Source organism: Rhincodon typus, chromosome 17 (genome assembly GCF_021869965.1).
Source record: "Rhincodon typus isolate 14 chromosome 17, sRhiTyp1.1, whole genome shotgun sequence".
NCBI classification, from domain to species: domain Eukaryota; kingdom Metazoa; phylum Chordata; class Chondrichthyes; order Orectolobiformes; family Rhincodontidae; genus Rhincodon; species Rhincodon typus.
Genome location: NC_063348.1, coordinates 38,761,513 through 38,782,406, shown reverse-complemented (window position 1 = coordinate 38,782,406; position 20,894 = coordinate 38,761,513). Strand labels below are relative to the sequence as shown.

General features: G+C 38.4%; 1 protein-coding gene across 2 annotated transcripts in view; it reads left to right on the top strand.

The window, feature by feature from the left end:
• Positions 1–13,136, top strand: part of LOC109911671 (homeodomain-interacting protein kinase 3) — a 166,737-nt gene extending 153,601 nt beyond the window's left edge. For both annotated transcript variants that reach the window (XM_048606953.1, XM_048606952.1), the window contains exons 13-16: positions 1,419–1,565; positions 5,283–5,542; positions 8,113–8,240; positions 9,304–13,136. In XM_048606953.1, the coding sequence (XP_048462910.1) occupies positions 1,419–1,565; positions 5,283–5,542; positions 8,113–8,240; positions 9,304–9,771 (1,003 nt within the window). In that variant the 3' untranslated portion in view covers positions 9,772–13,136. The remainder of the gene's footprint in view (positions 1–1,418; positions 1,566–5,282; positions 5,543–8,112; positions 8,241–9,303) is intronic.
• Positions 13,137–20,894: the final 7,758 nt, after the last annotated feature.

Here is a 20,894-nt window from a genome sequence, read left to right as displayed (position 1 = left end):
AGTCCCCATGCCCATGCCCCAGGGTTTTGTTTGCATGGGTTTATTCTCAATAGGTTTGATCAATGCTCTGCTATTAACACCAACATCTACACTTCATCTATTCTGGCCTCTCCTGTTATTACCACTCCCTTTGACTTTTGCTCTGGGTGTTCTTACCATTCAATTCAATTTGCTCCTCCTCTCCTCTTTTCAACAGCATAAAAACTGTCACTTTTCCAGACCCTCATTGAACTTGAAACGTTAAAACTGTTTCTGTCTCCACAGATGCTGCCAGAACTTTGTTTTTATTTCAGATCTCCAGCACCTGCAGAATTTTATTGTCATGATCCATACTGACATTGTTGGGTGTAAAATTCATTCAAATGTCCTGAGATAAAAGGTGCTAACTAAACACAAATTACTTATTTTAAAATTAACTGGAGCAAAGGCTACCTTAAAGATGCTGTACAGTTCCTTCTCATAAAATGAAATCACACCTAAAGTATGCCTAACTTGGGAGTGCTTGATGCCAGAACTTGACGATCAGCGTGGAAGAAAATAAACTTTGCCCAACATTGACATTATTTCACCTCGATATATGTAATTAGAAAATTAATTAGAAATTGAGAATCCTCTGGTGATTTTAACAGATAAATAGTGTAGTAAGATCTCAGAATATCTCATGACCAATTCCCTGTTGGGGTTGTATGAGTTTCCTATTCTCTGTATGTGTGCTGCATCAGAAATATGAAGCAGCACAAGGAGATGCAGGCCATACCTGAGCCATCATTACAAGGAGTCGTAAAACAATAGAATTTGAAAATATTAAGCAAAACACTGCAGCTACTGAAATTCTAAATAATACAAGATAATGCTGTGAAACCTTCATTAAGTCATGTAGCATCTGTGGTAAGGGAAACACAGTTAATGTTTCAACAACAGCATGTTACACCTAAAAAGCGACTTTAGTATTCCACAATAACATCAAACAATGAGCCACATGAAGAGATATTAGGCCGAGTGATGAAAATCTTGGCCAAAGGAGAACATTTTAAGGAGCATCTTAAAGGGTGAGGATTTCAGCTCAATGGCCTTTAATCAAAAGCTAATACCAACAGCTATTAAGCAAGTTCAGAAGCAGGGATTCGGGTGGGGTGAAGGGAGTTAAGAACAAAATGGATAGGATGGATGGAACAAGTAATTAAATCATATGGAGGACATTCCGATGCAAAGGGTGAGGTAATGGAACAAGTAAAAACAATTTGGAGCGAATGCAAACAGTTCCAACAAAATAGCATGTGGGAAGGGAATCCTGAAATGACTAGGCAAAAGGAAATGTTCTGGTTGGTCAGAGATTTTTGCAAAGTCATTTCCCCACAAACTGATTGCTTTTTACCTGATGGTATTGTTTGTTCTTTATCCACCCCGTCCACCAACAGGTGTAAAGGCAGTCCAGACTGCGAGGCATGCCAGAGCACCCTCAACATCGACAGAGTGTGTTCGTTAAGTAGCCCTGACAGCACCCTGAGCACCAGTTCATCAAATTCAGCACGGTCCAGCCCATCTCCCTGCAAAAGGCCTAACAGGTATGGACCACAGATAAATGTTGTGCTGAGTTCAGTGTGTTTGTTCTCTGAATACAGTGACAGATCTGAACAGGGAGCAGAAGCTGGAGGATGGCACGTAAGGTCAACATTTCCAAGTTAATTCCTGTCTGTTAAATTCTGACATGTTTGGAAGATGATTCAAAATCGATGGTTTAGTAAATATCAAAACAGTGGGGACCAGAAATCATAGAATGATGCAGCCAGACCTTTGTGCTTTTGCTGACTCTTTGAAAGAGCTATCTTATCAGTTCCATTTCCTCATCCTTACATTCTAAACACTTCAATTTCTTTTTCCTTTCCTGTATATATACAGTTCTCTTTGAGAGGTGCTAATGAAACTGCCTTTCAAGCAATACGTGCTCAATTTGAACAAAGCACAACACAAAAGCATTTCTCCTCATCTCCCCTATGGTTCTTTTGACAATGAACAATTATCTTTTTTTCATTCTCTCCTGGGATGTGGGCATCTCTGGCTTGGTCAGCACTTATTGCCCAGAGGACAGTTAAGAGTTAACCACATTGATGTGGATGTGGAGTCACATGTCATAGAGTCGTAGAGCACGGAAACAGACCCTTCTGTCCAGCTCATCCATGCCGACTATGTTACCAAACTAAATTAGTCCCACTGGCCTGCTCCTGGCCCATAGCCCTCTAAACCTTTCCTATTCATGTACCTATCCAAATGTCTTTTAAATGTTGAAACTGTACCTGCATCTACCACTTCTTCTGGCAGACGATTCCACATATGAAGCACTCTCTGTGTGCAAAAGCCCCACCCTAGGGAAAAGATCTAAAGTAAGCCAGACCAGCTAAGGATGACAGTTTCCTTCCCTAAAGGACATTAGTGAACCAGATGGGTTTTTCCAACACTTGACAATGGATTCATGGTCATTAAATTCCCAATTCCAAATTTTTATTGATTTCTCATTCCACTATCTGCTAAGGATTTGAACCCCAGGACATTACCTGGGTCTCTGGATTAACAGTTCAGCAATAATAGCACTGGGCCATTGCCTCCCCGATAAAACTGTACCTTCTGGTGGACAGATTCTCCTGCCAGTTAAAACAGTTTATTTTGATTTAGCCTATTAAAATTCTGATCAAAACTCTGATCACATCTCTTAATGACTCCCTAACTTTTTTTTTGCTGTAAGGGGAATAATCCCAGTTTGTACAGTCTCTTCACACAACTGAATTCCCTCATTCCTGCTCAGATTCTAGATAGTTTAAAAGAATAATACTAGCAGAACTGCCTGGGTGTGCCTACCAGGAAAGGATTATTCGGCTGGCCCTCCTCTCTTTCAGAAAAAAAAAGCTGAGGGACAACCTAATTGTGATCCTTCAAATTATGAACGGTTTTGGTAGAGTGGATGCAAAGGGACTGCTCTCCTCCACAAGAGGAAGCGTAACTAGAGGTCATCAATATATGTTCATCAGCAAGAAATGTGGTAAGAAATTCAGAAGAACCTTCTTTTCCCCCAAAGATTGGTGAGAATGCGGAACTGTCTATCACAAGCTGTCTGAAGTGATCAGTAGAAATACATTTGAGGAGAAATCAGATAAATGTGAGGCAGAAGGGGCTAGATGGTTGCAATGATGGACTTAAATAGGAAGAGACAGCAGGAAGCTTTAGAGGTGCGTACAGACTGGCACAAACTGATTAAGCTAACGTATATCCTGTGGAAAAGGAATTCTATTCACAGCACAGCCGGAAATAGAATCTACCAGTAGGTGAAATTTAGTATTGTGTGAATATTTGCTAAAATAGATTTTAGAGAATGATTATTCAACTTCCAAGAATTAAAGTGTAACCTGGTGAATTTCTGTCCTTTATTGAATCATAGCATTGTTAATCTGAACCGTAAGGAAGACAAATGTGGGCTATGTTTACTGTCTCATCCAAAGTAGCTTTACTTGTTATTTATGTAGTGTCAGCTGTAGGCCACATGATCAAATCCTAGATTTATGTGTTTTGTTGGTGAGCTGTAGTCACAATTGTATTTATAGCAAAATATGATAATGAGGCTCTTGCTTGCTTTTGACATTGCCACAAGTAGTGATGGACCAGAAAGCACCACTACTTCAGCAACAAAGACAGAAATTGCTGGAGAAACTCAGCAAGTCTAGCAGCATCTGGAGAGAAAACAGCATTAACATTTTGAGTCTAGCGACCCTTTTTCAGAACTTCAGCCAGGTGTTATACAGTGTTCTTCTCACACCTGGCCTGATTTCAGAAATGCAAAGTCTATCAGTACTACTGCTGGATGTTTGTTATCAATTAGACCTGGCATTAAAATGCTACTGGTGAAAAACTTTCTCAGTTCACTCCTATCGTAGGACTATAGACTGGAAACAGGCCTACAGAGAGTTGGGTACATTGTTCCTGCCAAGGTCACAAAGATTCACCAATCAGAGGAATGGGGTGGTGCATCAACATGCTTTTGCTTCGCATCTTTAAAACAGGAAAACATTGCTCAGGATGTCACTGATGCATAGGTGTTAGAGGAGTTTGGGGAGGCAATGGCCTAGTGGTATTATCGCTGGACTGTTAACCCAGAGACCCAGATAATGTTCTGGGGACCTGGGTTCAAATCCCACCATAGCAGATGGCAGAAAAAAGTCCAGATTTAAGAGTCTAATGATGACCATGAATCCATTACCGATTGTTGGAAAAACCGATCTGGTTCACTAGTGTCATTTAGGAAAGGAAACTTTACCTGGTCTGGTCTACACGTGATTCCAGACCCACAGCAATGTGGTTGACTCAACTGAATTTTGGGCAATTAGGGATGGGCAATAAATGCTGCCCTAGCCAGCGACGCCCTCATCACGTGAATGAATAAATTAAAAAAGTTAGGAGAGACAAATGACATATCTCCATTTGGTTCTAACTTCACTCATGGTAAAGCTTCTACCTCCAAGTTGCAAGATTATAGGTTCCATTTCAAGGACTTTGGACCACTGTTAATCTGATAGGCTGCTGCTTCTAGATCAGTAATGATGGAGTGATCTACCAGCCCAAAATTAACCATAAAAATTGAGGCCCCATTTGCCCTTTGAGGTGGATATACCTGATCTCAAGACACTTTATGAAGATAAACAGGTGAATTCTGTCTGGTGTCCTAAGGCCTATATTTATTCTTCAGTTAATATTGCTACATTTAAGGTAAGGGCAGATGGTTTAGAGAGGTTGTAAGGAAAGATTTTTCATCCAGCGGGTGGTGGGAATCTGGAATTCACTGCCTGTTAGGCTGGTATAGACAGAAAAGATGGTCTAAGAAGAATTTAATGTATACTTGCAATTCCAAGGCATTCAAGGATATGGGCCAAATGCTGGAAAATGGGATTAGAATCGTCAGGTCATTGTTTTGTCTGGTACAGACTTGATAGGACAAAGCACCTTTTTCAGTGCTGTAGACCTCTATGACTGAAGAAATAATTATTTGGTTGTTGTTTGTGAATCCTTGCCATCTGCAAATTAGCTGACCCTTTTCCCCATATTACAACAGCAACTAACCTACAAAACTAAGTTATTTCATTAGACATGAAGCACACATTGAGAGCATCTCGAGATTTTGAAAGGCACTGTATTCATAAACAAGTACTTTCCACGAAGCGATTGTGTGATCTGAAACATATGAATGACTGATGCTTCCCAGTACCTGAACCACCATGTTATCATCATTGACATTCCAGCATGTCGGAGGATGAGCCTGAGAGTGGCTGTGACACAGTAGATGGATCACCAACCAGTGAGTCTTCAGGGCAAAACGAAAGTCCCTTTCTGGAAGAGCGATTCCTTCAGGACGCAGCTAATCAGAATTCAGGTGGCATAAACTCTGAGGGAACAGACAGCAACAAGCCCGCTGTGCGCACCGTGGTGGTGCCGCCAATGAGAGTGCAGAGCAGCAATTCAATCTCCATAACAGACTTGAGTGAGCAGGTCTCAAATGCAGGTAAGGAACTGTTTTGTATGCATGGGTCAGAAAGAATTATATTTGTAACTGCTGCAACAAGTTAGTTGCATGGAAGAAAAGTTAGAAAACATTTAAGGTCATCTTTTGAAAGGGGACCAGTGGGGTGAACAGAATTGGACAGAGAATAAGGGAACCTAGAATCCTGTCCTGAAAAGCTGTACTGAAGTATTCCCTGTTTTCCTGCTATAGGGAGTAACAATGTGAATAATACAATTTTGTGGGACTGGGAGTACGTGAACCGAGGGACCTGGAAGTGTTTATTCAAAGCTCCTTGAATGTAGCAAGGCAAGTTGAAAAGGCAGCTCAAAAAGCTTGGTCTGGGAAATAGGGACAGTTGAATACAAAAAAAAAGGTGATATGCTAAAACTTTAATAAAGTATTGTGCACAATCCTGGCCTCTTTAGGAAAGATGCCAAAGGGATACAAGGATTGGGGAAGTCAGATACTAGAGGAATTTAAAAAGCTGGTATTGTTCTCTTTAGGGAAAAGATGATAAAGGGAAGATATCAGAGCTGTTCCAAAATATAAAATTTGATGGACCAACTTGGGAGAAACTGTTTCCTCTGACAAATGGTTGGTAAGCAGAGGACAAAGAGTTCAAATAATTGGACTGTTAAAGTTTGAAATGTGGGTTATGGGGAATAAGCTGGAATGGGGTCCAAATTGGATAGCTCTTTTACAGAGGCCACATGGTCCCCTAGAATGCAATAAGAGTTTGTTATCTCAAAAGTCTCCTATAGCTTGAGTAACATCTGCCTAGCTCCCACTTGAGCATGAATCGTTTGTACAAAAATTGCCCACAATCTAACACAGAGAAGCTCAAAATATGTCACAGGGGTTTGGCTGCTATCAGAAAAGACATTGTACTAGAGCAACAGGGGCTGCTGTGCTGAGATTCAGGGCTGTGACGAGAAGGAAAGGGAAGAATTAAGTGTGCAGCCTACACAGTCAAGCTGAATGTTGATGGCAGCCTGGCTCAGTTATTTGTTAAATATGGCAACTTATTCTTCAGCTACAGGGCACTTACACCTCTCCATTCTGTCAGTAGTCATGTTTCCCAAATAATTAGTAAGTCCCGAATGTTTGCGTCCAAGTCATTTTCTGCATTTCAGAATTTTCTGCGACATAGAAAGACATTAGAATACTTAACTATAAGTGTGTGTTCCAGAAGTCATCACAGACATAACACTCTGAAACATAAAACATTATAAACCAGTAATAAAAATTGAATTACTTATTCAAATACTGTATCTACTATGTTTCCGCTCCCAAAATACTGTACTAAAATGTGCCTAGGTCTGCTGAAAACACTTCCAGACAGCTGGTGTTTCTGAACACAGCTTTCCTGAGTAGAAAGGTTACAGTGTATTGGATCTTACTTTTAAAACTCTGTTGTTTGTCTGAGAATCATCTTTACAAAAAAAAATGAGGTAAACCAGTGAGGGATTTAAACGATAAACTATCATTACCTTCACTGCTCCCTATTGTCTATGTGAGTTTAATCATGATCTCTGCCATGTCTATTTACTGACCAAAGGGAATAAGATTGTACTGCAGGTAGGCAATTCAGGAAGTGCTTGGTTCCTTCGGCATACCAGGGTTGATAGTGATTCTACACGCAGTTAGTAGGTTTCTTGTTTTAACTTGCTTTTTTATGTATCTATGTAATTATAAAAGCTTTTTGAGTGCATTATGCTTTCAACTTCTTATATCCGTGTGTTGAGTATGTAAGCATTAAAATGGCCCCTTTAATGCAACAAAATATCCCAAAGTGTTTCACAAGAGCATTAACAAACACTCAACAATATGACGTATTAGGGCACAAAGAGACAGGCTTTATGGACCACCTGAAATCACAAGAGCGAAGCAGAGGGATTTAGGAGGGAATTCCAGAACTTTAGAGTCTAAGTAGCTGAAGGCACAGTATTGAAGATGTACAATAGACTAGAATTAGAGGAACACACATCCCAAGGAGATGGAAAACAGTACAGCATTTTTTTAATAATCCAACTGAAATTTTTTATATGCATAACTTCCCACAATTGCCTTTTAAACCATCCCAGTGTATCTTTAACAATGAACAAGAGTAAATTGCTTCTGTAGTCCACTACAAATAAATTGAATAAATATTTTCTTTGGCATCCTGGAATATTTGTACTGTTTTCTGTTCCAAGATGGTATGTGTACCTTAAATGTAACTTGTAGATAAATTAGATTGTTATTGTCATCACAGAGCTTCAGAACTGAACTAATATTAGTCCCAGGTACAAATTTGAAGCTGGGTTTGCCTAAATAACATCACACCACACTGGTCACCTTTCTTGGAGATGTAATAAGGAGCGGTATAAGTAAATGTCCTTTAATGAAAGGGAGAAGTGAGATAGCAAGAAGGAAAATTTGTTTTCTATGGCCATTTCATACACTTGGGGACATTATTCGTTGGTGCAAGTTGTGGACTTTGAAATGGTTTGATTTTGCCAAGTCTAGAGGCAACCTGATAGCCCAGGGATTAAACCTTTTCACACGTTGAACCGGTTTGCACCTTCCAGATACGACATGTCAGTCATTGAGCAAGGGCCGATCTGTACCTGAAAGAATAAGCCAGCTTTCAACTGTAGGTATTCGCCAGCAGAAGTCTTTCACAGCATTCCAACAGCAACACATGAATTTTGGTCAGGTATGTGTGAACGCAACTGATTGTAAGATGTCTTCCTAGTGATATTGCAGCGATATTCTTCGAGCAAACATTTTACCGTGCATAGAAGTACTTTTGCCTTTTCTTCTTGTTATAAGCCTGACAGGCAGGCACAGGAATAAACAATTTGGCTGTTTGAGTCTGCTTTGTCATTCAGCAGGACCATGGCTGGTCTTCTACCCTCTCTCACGCTATCTCTTAACTCCCAACAATTTATCAAACCCTGCCTTGAAAATACTTAAAGACTGAACATCCACAGGTCTGGGAGGTAGGGAATTAGGAATAACCATAAAAATAAAGGAAAGGACTGCAGATGGTGGAGATCTGAAACAAAAGCAAAGTGCTGGAGAAACTCAGCAGATCTGGGTAAAGAGAAAAACAGGGTTAACATTGTGAGTCCAGTGACTCTTCGTTAGAACTGAAAGCAACTGAGGAAATGGTAGTATGTATGCTGATGAGAGGGGTGGGGTTGAGAGGGATGGAGTGAATTGAATATTTGGAGATGGTGCCCAGAGAGAAAAACAAAAAAGGAAGCAGATAATAGGTTGCTGAATTTTATATGTCCAATGTGATTACCACTCATTCTTCTAAATTGCAGTGAATTTAGGTCTAGTTTAGTCAATCACTTCTTATAGGATAAGCCCCTCATTGTATGAACCACTCCTTAAAGAAGACAAAACTGCACACAGTACTCCAAGTGTAACCTCACCAATGCACTGTGTATTCAAGTTCTAGGAAAGCATCCTCTTTTACGCATCCCAATTCACATTCATCAAAGTACATTTCACAGTGAAGTCCTTATGATTTATCTTTACTCAGATCCTTAAAGATAATTTTTGTTATGAGCTTATCTGTCTGAGTGTTCCATCGATATCATAGTTGATTAATCATACTACCTATACTTATCAGACCAGCGATTAAATAAACCGGCAAATTATTTGGGTGAACTGCGAATTTTCGCAGAATGTTGATTTATTCTTGGCATCTTTTTTTGAGTGATGTGGGTGATTACTGATTAAAGAAATGTATTTTTTTCCATGTTCAGCACTATGGATCGATGCCTCAGGAATGGAATGGCAATTATGGACACCGGAGAAAGCAGGCCTTCATCGCGCCCACAATCGCTGGCCACCCTTTCTCTCTCGCTCACGGGAGCCCCAATCACACTACAGCTCATGGACATCTGACCGGAAACACACACCTCGGGGGCCAGCCCGCCATCTTATCCTATCCCCCATCGGGTCCCCTGGGCAACACAGCTCCCATGGCCCATCTGTTGGCCTCCCCATGCACTTCAAGGCCTATCATGCAACCCACGGCCTATAGTATTTCTCACCACAATGGCCTCCTTCACCAAATCCCCTTTGGTCTCAATCCCCGTCTGCTGCCTTCTCCGACCATTCATCAGAACCAGTACAAACCAATGTTTCATCCTCACTCCTATATCACATCTCCCATCTACACTGGATTCCCATTAAGTCCAACAAAGCTCAGCCAGTATCCCTATATTTGAAGATTACAGAACAAGAAAAAAAAGCAACTGGCCTAAGGCTCAGTCACGTGTAAAGCATCTGGAATTGAAGGAACGCGTAACCGATTAAAGAATAATTCCAAGCTGTGGCACAAGAAATTCATTTCTTCATTGTGTTTTTGTTAATCATGGTACATAAAAGGTGCATAAACGAAAAGAAACAAAAAAGCTGAGCATTAAATCAAACCAAGTTTTAATGTCTTTGCACATTCGACGATACAGCTTTTTCAGCCATTGTGTTAGGTCCAAGGACGTGTGCGGTGATTCGAAGCCGCAAGGAGCATGGGGCGAGAGAGAGAGGCATAGCTCTCCACTTTTGTATTGCCTTGTTGCGTCCACTGCAAGACATGTGTATCTCACACACACACACTTGTGAAGCCATGCTATTGACCCCATGAGGGCAAAGGGTGCATATTATGTCTGCCGGTGTACAAGCAAATATACTTGTGGTTTCCCCTGTGTCTTTAGTGTTTTTTCAGTGTTCAGTCATTAACCTAAAGGGGTTGGGGCCATTGCTCCCCACACCTGCATGTGTTTTGCATGGGCAAGAATTGCCTGAAATTGGGTTTTTTACTCTTCAGTGTCGTCAGTAACAATGGTTTTCACACACATAGTGCCTTAAATATTTTGAGGTTGTTAATGTTACTATGTTATGGACTGTAGCACTTGAATTCTTATCTAATCCAGTGATTGAATAAAAATAGAATGGGAAAGTAGGAGGAATATTAGTGCTTTAGTTTTTCAGGTTTGGCGTGTGGTATGCTTATCCTATCCTTTGAGGAATAGCCTTTTTTTGTGCTTCGCCGGTTGTGGGCTCAGTCTGCTTTCCTCCTTTCAGAATGATCTAGAAATACCAGAGGTGTAGAGCAAGCATTCAGAAATTGACTGAGATAATTCAATCACTGGTTTCTACTTTAAACTCGTCTATAATGAGCAGTGTTTATACTGTCAAAAAAATAATAATCTGCAATACAATCGAAATAGAAGTGTGTGCGTGTGTGTTTCTTTTTAAAAAGAAGTTTGCTGTTTATGGAACTTAGTGAAATGATTAGATATGTGGTGGCATGGCTTTGTTTAGAAAATTGAAAAAAATGCAATTCATAATACTCAATGACTCATGATATGGTTTTACCTTAGCTTGAGCAGACCATGCAGTATTTGATATACGTAGTAACATACTATTTAGTCCTGAGGCTTGACGAGGTGCAAGTTTTTTGTGTGCAATTTTATCATTTATGCATGTGACAAATTTTACCCTCTTTATCACTTTGTTTTTTTTTGTTTCATTTTTAGCTTGTTCAGTGTCTACTTGCTTATTTTATACATTCCGTCAGGGAGATAAAATGAATTACGCGCTCTGTGCATTTTTCTGTATGCGCGTCATAAAACAGAAATTTTTTTTAAAATGAAGTTGCTTTTCGCAGCACCAAAGAATTTTCCTGTCATCCCATTTCCTAAGCAAGGTTAGCAACTTTGCATAGACCTCAAGAAAAATACTCAAAAAAAGGGGGTAGCAAACAAAGGTTAATTTTAAAAAAAACTTTTTTCAGAATTTCAATAAAAAAGTTTGAGGCTATGTTTTAGTTCTTTGGGCAAGTAAGAAGTTGTAACATTTATCTTGAATGTATTATAGATAAGCTGCTATATAATGATTGCCACTTCAATTAGCTGTGAAATAGGTGATTATTAACTGTTCTTACTTAGCCTTCTCATTTCTGTAAGTCTGATTACATTAACTAGAAGTGGGTTTCGATTAATTTTGGCGTTACTGTTTGGAGTGTCTTTGTAACTACTGTATTGTAAATGATGAAACTTTTAATTGCTTTTGTTTTTATTTTTGGGTGTGTGTTTTTGCATCAGTATTTTACCTTAAGTAACTTCGCGATCATCACTGCATATAAATGGATGTATTGATGTAACTTAATTTTTACGTTTTCATATTGGCATTGTGTTAAAGAATCTGAATCGCTGTAGCTTGCAGAATTGACTTAACTTTGTTTCTTTTTTGCTAACGCAGTTTGCTGCTGCAATATAGAATCTTTTAATTATTCACTGGAAACAGCAGCCAGTGTGCGGAACCTGATTTCTGTATACTTTATTTATATTTTCTAAATTTAAAAAAAACATTAAAAGATCCTAACACACCACTAATAAACAGCACCAGTTTGACTTCAATAAGCTAACTTTGAGTATAACCATTTTAGGGGAGAGGGCTGTATATCTACTAAACAAAGCAGTGTTTTATTTAACATTAGCCTTTAGTCATAGCCACGGACGACAATGTGCCTAAGCGCAAAGGCTTTTAAACCACAGAACAGTTGTACAGTTAAGTCAAATTTATAAAATGTGTTGTACCTCTTGAAAAATTTGGTGCTTTCTAGCATAGTTCTATTTTTATCAATAGACACCATAGTTTGTAAAAAAAAACAAAAGAACTCTAAATACAGGACTGATAACTGAAGGGAAACAACTAGTGTAAGCTAGATAGGCCATAGCACTGTGGAATGACAATATCATGATGCCTGAGTACTTCACCAAAGTGTTGCATTCAGTTTTTTTTCTTGAGTTCTATCCACTGGTTGATGCCTTAAAGTCATTCTTAAACAAGACACTGTGAAAAGCAGGGATGGGCATTTGGGGGCAAGAAAGTAATATAATACCCACCTCATTTTAAATTTGGACATTCATCTTACGTGCATATTGAGTTTTAATTTTAGCTATGCTTAGAAATCAAATTCAGTGCCCTTGTGTATGATTGTGAATGCATTTTGAAACAAAAAACATATCTTAAAAGATTTTGTCTTTAATTGATTTGAACCAATTAGTTTTGATGGGGTAGAGGCTCACAATTGGATGGAATCTTAAAGCAATCAGCAGTATCAATCTTTTCTTTCCTAGAACCGTCGTCTCCTTTATCAGCTTAGCCCTTAATTGACAGCAGTTCAATAAAAGTTAAATCAACACTGCAAGTTATAGAAACCTGTTGTTTAAATTACACAACAACGTAGACTTGATTATTCAGTTGGAACTGTTACTGTTAAAAATTGTAGATTTTTTGTGGCTTTTTGCTTTTGATTTTAATGCTACACTAGTTTGCCATGTAGCAATTGCACTGTGCAATATTTACAATATGAGGACTGGGAAAATTTTTATGGATGTATGTCTCTTACAGTTTGCGATAGTATTTCTTGCTAGTTCTCAGTGATTTAAATGTGACCAAGCCTTCGTACCTTGTCACATAAAGCGGGTTTTCCAGGTGACTATTTTGGTGAGTGTCAAAAATAAGAGTTTATGGTGTATTATTGTCGAGATTCACTTTGAATTAAAATATATATTGCTGCAGCAAATCAGTGTGGTGGATATTTTGTACAAACGTAACGGGCAGAAAAAAGACCAGCTTGTTCACCAAGCCTGGCCCACAGCATGATGGTTGCTACTTCAGAAGAAAACAAAACGAAGCTGGAATAAACTATTTGGTCCCTTGAGCCTACTTTGGCATTGAATATGATCATGGCTGATATTTTACCTCAGCTGAGCCTTCCTGCATTATCCTCAAAATCCCTTTCATTCTCTTAGTACCCAAATATTAATTGATCTCGTGTGTTGCGTATACTCAACATCGGAGCTTCCTCAGCTCTCTGGGTCAGAGAATTCCTAAAATTCACAACCCTCTGAGTGAAGAAATTTCTATTTACCTCAATCCTATTACCCCTCACTCCCACCCTGCTCCTGATTTCTGAGTGAACAAAAGCCAGTCCAGGAGATCAAATAGACCAAGTGTCCTGAAGTCACTTACTTTCTCTCAAAACCATCACTGTTTATAATGTTTCAGTTTTCTTTTAGGATTGTGTCATGAAATCAAGTTGCTTTGTGTGTAAGTGCCAAGGTTTCCCATTTGTGCACTGATGTATGCAATTGTGGTACTTCTCCCATCAACGAGGCTAAAAGAGAACAACCTGTATTGCATTTATGTTGCGCCTACTAACATTTTGTGACATCCCAAAACATTTTACATGCAATGGTTTGCTTTCGAATGGAGTCACTTTTGTTAAAAAAAAAGACATATTGCATTCCATTCGTATCCAAACATATGTTGGAACAATTCGTTCTAATCGTTTGCTTAAATAAATTGAATTATCTGATAGATTAAACATTAATTAACAAATCACAAGCAGATGTATTTTGTGCAAAAATGTTGAATTAATTATGTACCTCCAGATGAAAGTGGTACACTCAACATGTCCTAATGTTTTCCAGTTATTTGGTTGACTGACCTTCAGTTGATTTGCTATTTTTCCAATTTTAAATTTTCAAACTCCAGAGTAGAAGATTGTGCATGGGAACATCAGGACCAGATATAAGCTATTCAGCAGCTTGAGCTTATAGTGCCTTATGCTAACATAAGAAATAGGAGCAGGAGTAGATCATATGATCTTTGAGCATTCTTCACTATTCAGCAAGATGAGGATGGCATGTTCATACATAGAGCAGTACAGTATAAGAATTGGCCCTTCAGCCCACCATGTCTGTGCTGATCACGATGCCATTCTAAACTAATCCCATCTGCCTGCATATGGTCCATATTCCTGTATTCCCTGCCTGTTCATGTGTCTCAACTCCATTTTCCCTGCCTATTTTCATTAAGCCAGATTGCCATCATGCACAAAAATTTGTTAGTCTCTGTCTTAAAAATATCCAATAAGCATTCACAGCCTTCTGGGATAGAGAATTCCAAAGATTCAATGTCCTCTGAAGAAAGAAATCCCTTTCTCAGACCTAGTTGGCTGACATCATATCTCAAATCTAGTTATAGATCTACTGGCTGGGGAAAACAGTCCCTTCGCATCTACCCCGTCAACTCTCCTAGGAATTGTATATGTTTCAATAAGATCTCTCAGTCTTCTGAACTTAAGAGAATATGTGCCTATTGTAGTCAATCTTTCAACATAGGACATTCTTCTGACCACAGGGTATCAACTTTGTGAGCCTCTTTTGCATCTCTTCTGAGACAAGTATAACCTTCCTTAGGCATGCAGCATGCCAAGTGTGGTCTCACTAAAGCCCAGTAAATTGCAACGAGACTTCCTTACCCTCGTGTTGCAAACCCCTTGCAATAAAGCTAATATACAAATGGCGCACAAAACCTCCAAGTTAACTTCCTGTGATTTGTATACAAGAACATTGAAATCCTGCATATTCTGTTTCAGAGACTGAATTGATTAAAGGTATAGTCGCTGCTGTTAAGACAGGCAAATCATGTTTGTAAACTTGTTTATTGAAGGGTAAATCTTCACAAGAACAGGAGGAGGTCATTTAGCCACTAAGCCTGCCCCATCATTGAATACAATCTCAGTTGTTCAAACAGTTCAGTGCCTTTTACTCACCTGTTCGCTGTAACTACATATACTGCTGGTAATCAGAAATCTGTCCTCTACCTCACATATATTTAAAGATTAAGCCTTCTGAACCCTTTGCTAGCAAATTCTAAAGGTTCACAACCTTCTGAGTAAAACATTTACACCTTATCTCAGATCTAAATTACAAATCCCTTCTTTATAAATTTGCCCTGGTTCTAGATTCCCCAACCAGAGGAAACATCTTTCCTGCATCAACCCTGCCTATCCCTTTCCCTATTTTGAGTTCCAATGAGATCATCTCCGATTCTTCAAAACTCAAGATTCTTCAATCTCGCTTCACAGGACAGTCTCAACATCCCAGGAATAAGTCTTCATTGCACTCCTTTTACAGCAATAATATATTTCCTGACGTAAGGAGACCAAAACTGCACACAATATTCCAGGTGTGGTCTAACCATGCACCTATACAAATGAAGCATGACTTTACTATTCCTGTACTCAAATCCTTTTGTGATAAAGCTAACATTACATGAAGCTTCCTAATGCACCCACGTGTTAGCCTTCAGTGACTTATTGACAAGGGCACCTTTTGTACATTTACAATTTCCAACATCGTACCATATATGAAATACACTAGAGATCTCTTTGTCCTACCAAAGTGGATAACCTCACATTTTTTCCATTTATGATCCGTCTGCCATGTTCTTGCCCATTCACTAAGCCTGACGAAATTATTTTCCTCAACACACATTCTGACCTAGGTTTTTATCATTCGCAAATTTGAAAAATATTACATTTGTTGAAGGCACAGGTCAAGGGACCCCACCCCCACTTTTTGTTTCCCTTCCCACATTGACTGACAGCCTGCTTGCAGTAGTTCGGTTAACCTACTCTTCTGTCCTGCCTGGAGCTGAGATAGTGGCAGCTGATGTGGGAGTAAACCTTAAGTGGTTATTAATTGATCATTCCCTGTCCACAACTTAGTTCAGAAAGTGGCAGCTTTCTGGTCCACCACCATCCCACCTCCAAGCCTCTGGGACTGAAGGTTATAACTATCAAGAAAATGTATAATCAAGCTGGGGCTCTTTTCTATAGAAATGAAAAGAAAATCTTGAGTTAGAGAAAGAGAAAAGTCTTGGATTAGAAGAAAAGAGGATAAAAATAAATCTTGAGGAAAGAATACACAGGGAAAAGTCAGGAAGTAGAAAAATAGACAAATGGTAAAGAAGGTGAAATTATAGAAGCTTGAACTGCAGAGAAATAAGGAAATTTAGCAACATAAGTTGGCTATAAAAAGCTTGTAGTAAAGAAAGGATAGTAGCTTGGATAATGATTCTGATTCCAATGAGAAATTTAATTTAACTAAGAATCTTATACATAATGTCTAAATTTATTGAGGTTGAAGTCAAAAGATATTTTTCCATATTCGAGAAGGTAGATGAAATGGCTAAAAGATGTTTCGATCTTAGTGTTTAGACAAACCCAATTAAGTATTTTTGAAATGTGCAGTTTTGATCTCTAAAGTTTGAGCAAAAAAAATTGAAGTGTGCAAGGGAAATTATGTTGTTTATGGAAGAATTTGGAAACATTCGTGCAAGGCTGAAATCTATTTTAGATGAGCATCAAGTGGAAAAAAAACAGGGAAGCAGCAAATCTGGCAGATAACCAACGATATCTCATGGATGACGAGATGGTGATGTGGGGAGTCCACAAGAAAATTGGAGAAATAGAAAAATCAGTGGATGGAAGAGGTACTGGTTTTGGGATCAAATGAAAGGATGACAAATTAATAAAGGAAACATGTTAGAACCAAAAAGGAGATGAAGAAAATAATATTCTTTATTGTAATAAAGCTGGACATCGCAAAGCTAATTGTTGCAAGTTAAGTGGGAGACTAATTGCAGCATTAGGAATGTCGAAGGACCTCCAAATAAAAAGGCATTGGAAAAGTAACAAGGTATTCAAACTGCAGCAGTAGTACAGAGAGAACAAGTTTACTTGGAAAATCTGACCACTGAAGGTTCAGATTATTTTATCTCAAAAGTAAGAGTGTTATATTGCTGACTGATAAACAAGGTGGTCTGTCACTGAAACATAAACCAAAATCTATAGCATTGCTTGCTTAACAATAAAACAGAAGTTTATTAACAAAAGAAATAAGGTAAAATAGAATAACCCAAACTGTCTACTTATAAGACAAATTCAGATATTTTTAAACATACGGTAAAAAGTAAAATCCCATGAATTCCAAAACACTCCTTTATAAATTGAAAGAAAAAAATACAAATTACTTTTGTATAGTAGCCAAAAAAAACCATGATACAGGCCCCAAAACCCACTTTGTATAGTACCCCTCCAAAAAATAATCACTGATACAGTAATCACAACAGAGTCCCTGGGTAGGTTTAATTTATAACAAATTTAATTTATAGATTGGAACTGTAGATAGCTTCTTCCTGGAGCTGTTCATGCACCTGAGCTTAAGTGTATTCAGCTTCAAATAACCTCTTCAGGATTTTATCCCAACATTGAGTCTAGGCTATCACTACCTCTTAACGGTAAACAGCCTAGTTTCACTATATCTTTTCCTTCTCAGGAGGGTTGGTCCACACAACCATATTCATCCAAGGACAGAGGACTGCTGCAAACTCAAACTGGGAAAAATAGGCTCTAAGCTGTAGGTGTTTCTCTTAGGCTTACAAGAAACTCTGTTGACCTTCCAAACTGGAGTTTGTTTATCTTGTTTAGTCATAAAATCCTACCAATATACAGAAAAATACATTTGTACTAAATCTAGGTCTCAAACAGTTTAAAATAAATCACCGTGGTTAACTAAATGCTTCCAGGTTAATTATTAAATTGACACAAAAAAATCCATTACTCTCACTAACCCAGATTCCAAGAACGTAAACATACAATAAATAATATTAGGAATATATATAAATCATACTTTACAACACATGGTATTTCCTTATGCTTGAATCCCAGGAGTAAGACAATAAAGATGAGACACACTGGAGCAAGCCACTAAATGATCAGTACCTTCCTGATGGATTAATGGAGAAAATATTCATTCGAGGTTTTACGATTGATTCTTGTGCAATTTAATCTCAGGAGTCTTGGGTATAGGTTAAGGAGCATTTATTTCACCGATGCATTAGGAGAGCATCCCTCTGGTGAAAATGCTGAAATGGAGCTTTTGCCCTCAGTAAGAAACTTCACATATTTATGCATTGTAAGTTCTGTAGATGATACATTACTCAAATTCCAAAATGGTGTTTTAGACAAATACCTTGTTTTTCATACTTTCCAAAATGTTAGGCAGGGATCCTAACGTCCCTAGTTTTATCTATTCCCCCATCTCCTTTCTAGATCCTGTGATATTTTCACAGCCTTGAGATTATTAAAGCTATGTCTGGTGATACTTTCCTCAGTGTTGAAGAGGGGTTTTAAAGACAAGTCTGAGTCCTGTGTTGAGTAACTCAAATTGACCTTTAGAGCTCCTATACCACACATGTGGGAGAGGCCAGAGACTGCTCCAAATTTGGCTTTCATGTGTGGCCCAGTTGCCCTCTTAAATACAGCTCACATCAGAGGTCAGTGACACTTTACCTTTCCCAATAACATACAGGATATTTATACATACTGCTTTACAATGGCTACATGCAACATTGACATAATTCCTTACCACATCACCTCTGACCTATACATCCAATCCTGTGAATACTCGATCAATGATGGACAACTTCGTGATCCATCTTAGGTCCTTTCATCATCTCGTGATGTTTGCCAGACTCCAATCACCTGTCTTTCGGCTCTTACAATTACTGACCACATTCCAACCCCGATTGTTATGTCCCTTCCTAGACATTTGCCAGCCATATCGTACACTTATTTATCATTAATGACTTTTCAAATTCGATTATTCAATTCATATCCCTTGCTGACAGTACGGAAGATTAAAAGGGATGTTAATTTCTACCAATTATTATAATGTTGTAATATCAGCTCTATTATTAAGTTACTTATAAAGTTAAACTTAATACTATGATTCTATGACAAAGCTAACAATTTCAGGAGCAGCTTCCCTCTTATCTAACTTGCAAAGCAGTAGTTGTTTATTCTTTCGAGGTCATAGTGACCCTGTTTCAAAATTGTTTCCCCCCCCACCCCACTTTCCTATGTTATTTGTCTTTCGGTACTCTCACGAGGTTATCTTGTTTATACCTTTCTGTTATTCTAATTTTCCTGCTGATGGAGAAAAAAATTTCTTCAACGGTGTCTGCATCCAAGTCTAATTGCATTCAGAAATTTAATTCCCCAATATCTAACAAATTTGAACTTCTACTGTTGTATGAATATGTGTCTAATATGTAATTATAATTGTTTAAAAAGCCTTGTCTCAGATAGGGGAAAGCTTGACCTTTCTATTTCATATAAAAATCAGAAATCTCAAATCAGATGGTTTTTATCTGAGCTACCTTATCAGAGCCTTACTGTTTGCATTCTAGTCCCATCTTACTAAGACTCAGAGGCATTTTTGTTGTCTGTTTGTGAAGGCCATGATTTGAGCTCTTTGAAATGCTACATCAGCTCAAATTCCCTTTGATTGTGTCACTTAAAAAGAAAACCCCTAATAACCATTTTGTCATATTCAACCACAGGCAACTACAACACGCAGCATGGTGCAGGGTCATCAACAATCCAACTCAGAAAAAAATACTCAAAAAGTTATTGCTAGTTCAGCACTTTTGCAGAATTATTTGCCTGCCACATTAGCATTTCAGCCTTGCCTGTGTGTTTTAGTTTTGTTTTATATAATCCAGCAAACTTTCTTAAATAGGAATAAATGAATATATGAAATATATTTGAATCTTACTAAGCTAATGAAATTCCTTAGCCCTTTCCAATATAATCACTTAAGACTTTTACTGATCACATTTGTTTCTTTGCCCAGTGAGTTGATGTAACACATACTCGAAGTTTTCTCCCCTGCAGAGGTATACATGGAGGTCACAAACCAGTCCCATGATGCAGACTTAGATTAAAGAGTGATTTAGTAAAGGGAGACATTGTAGTTGGAGTAGTGAACCCAATTCTTGTAGAAGGAATTGATTTATTTTGGGAAATAATTTGGTTTGGTTCAAAAATATTGACCTCACTGAGAATGGTGGTTAAGGTTGTTGACTTTCTCGCTGAGCTGGCTTGTTTTATTCAATGAACAAGCCAGCTCGGCGCGCAAGTCAACAACCTCATCCCCAACCTGAGCTACAAATCTTTGCCAAAACTTTAAACGGTGGAATAACCAATGGAGGTAAAAGAAATAAGATATCCAGGAACAACATCCTGGATTGTTTCTTGACTGTATTGTGTCGAGATCTCAGCCCCATCGAATTAGATGGTGTGGCGGGGGTGGGGAGGGGGTGGGGGGGGAGAAAAGATTATGAAACAGGGTAAATACTTTGAAATTCAGTTATTAGATACAAACTTGGGAAAAAGTCGCTAAAAAAGATGAAGCTAAGGAGAATGATGCTGACATGTTTAACCTATCTACTTTAAAGAAATTATACAGAACAGTTTCTGAAATTATAAGAGTTATGATCAACAGTCTACTCAGAAATTGAGTTAGAATTAATACTAATGAGGAAAAGTACTAATGAGGAAATGGAGACCATGATGAGGAATGGGCTTTGGTCCATCTGGTCGTAGAAATATCTAAATATTGTAACGAAATTTTATGGGTTACTC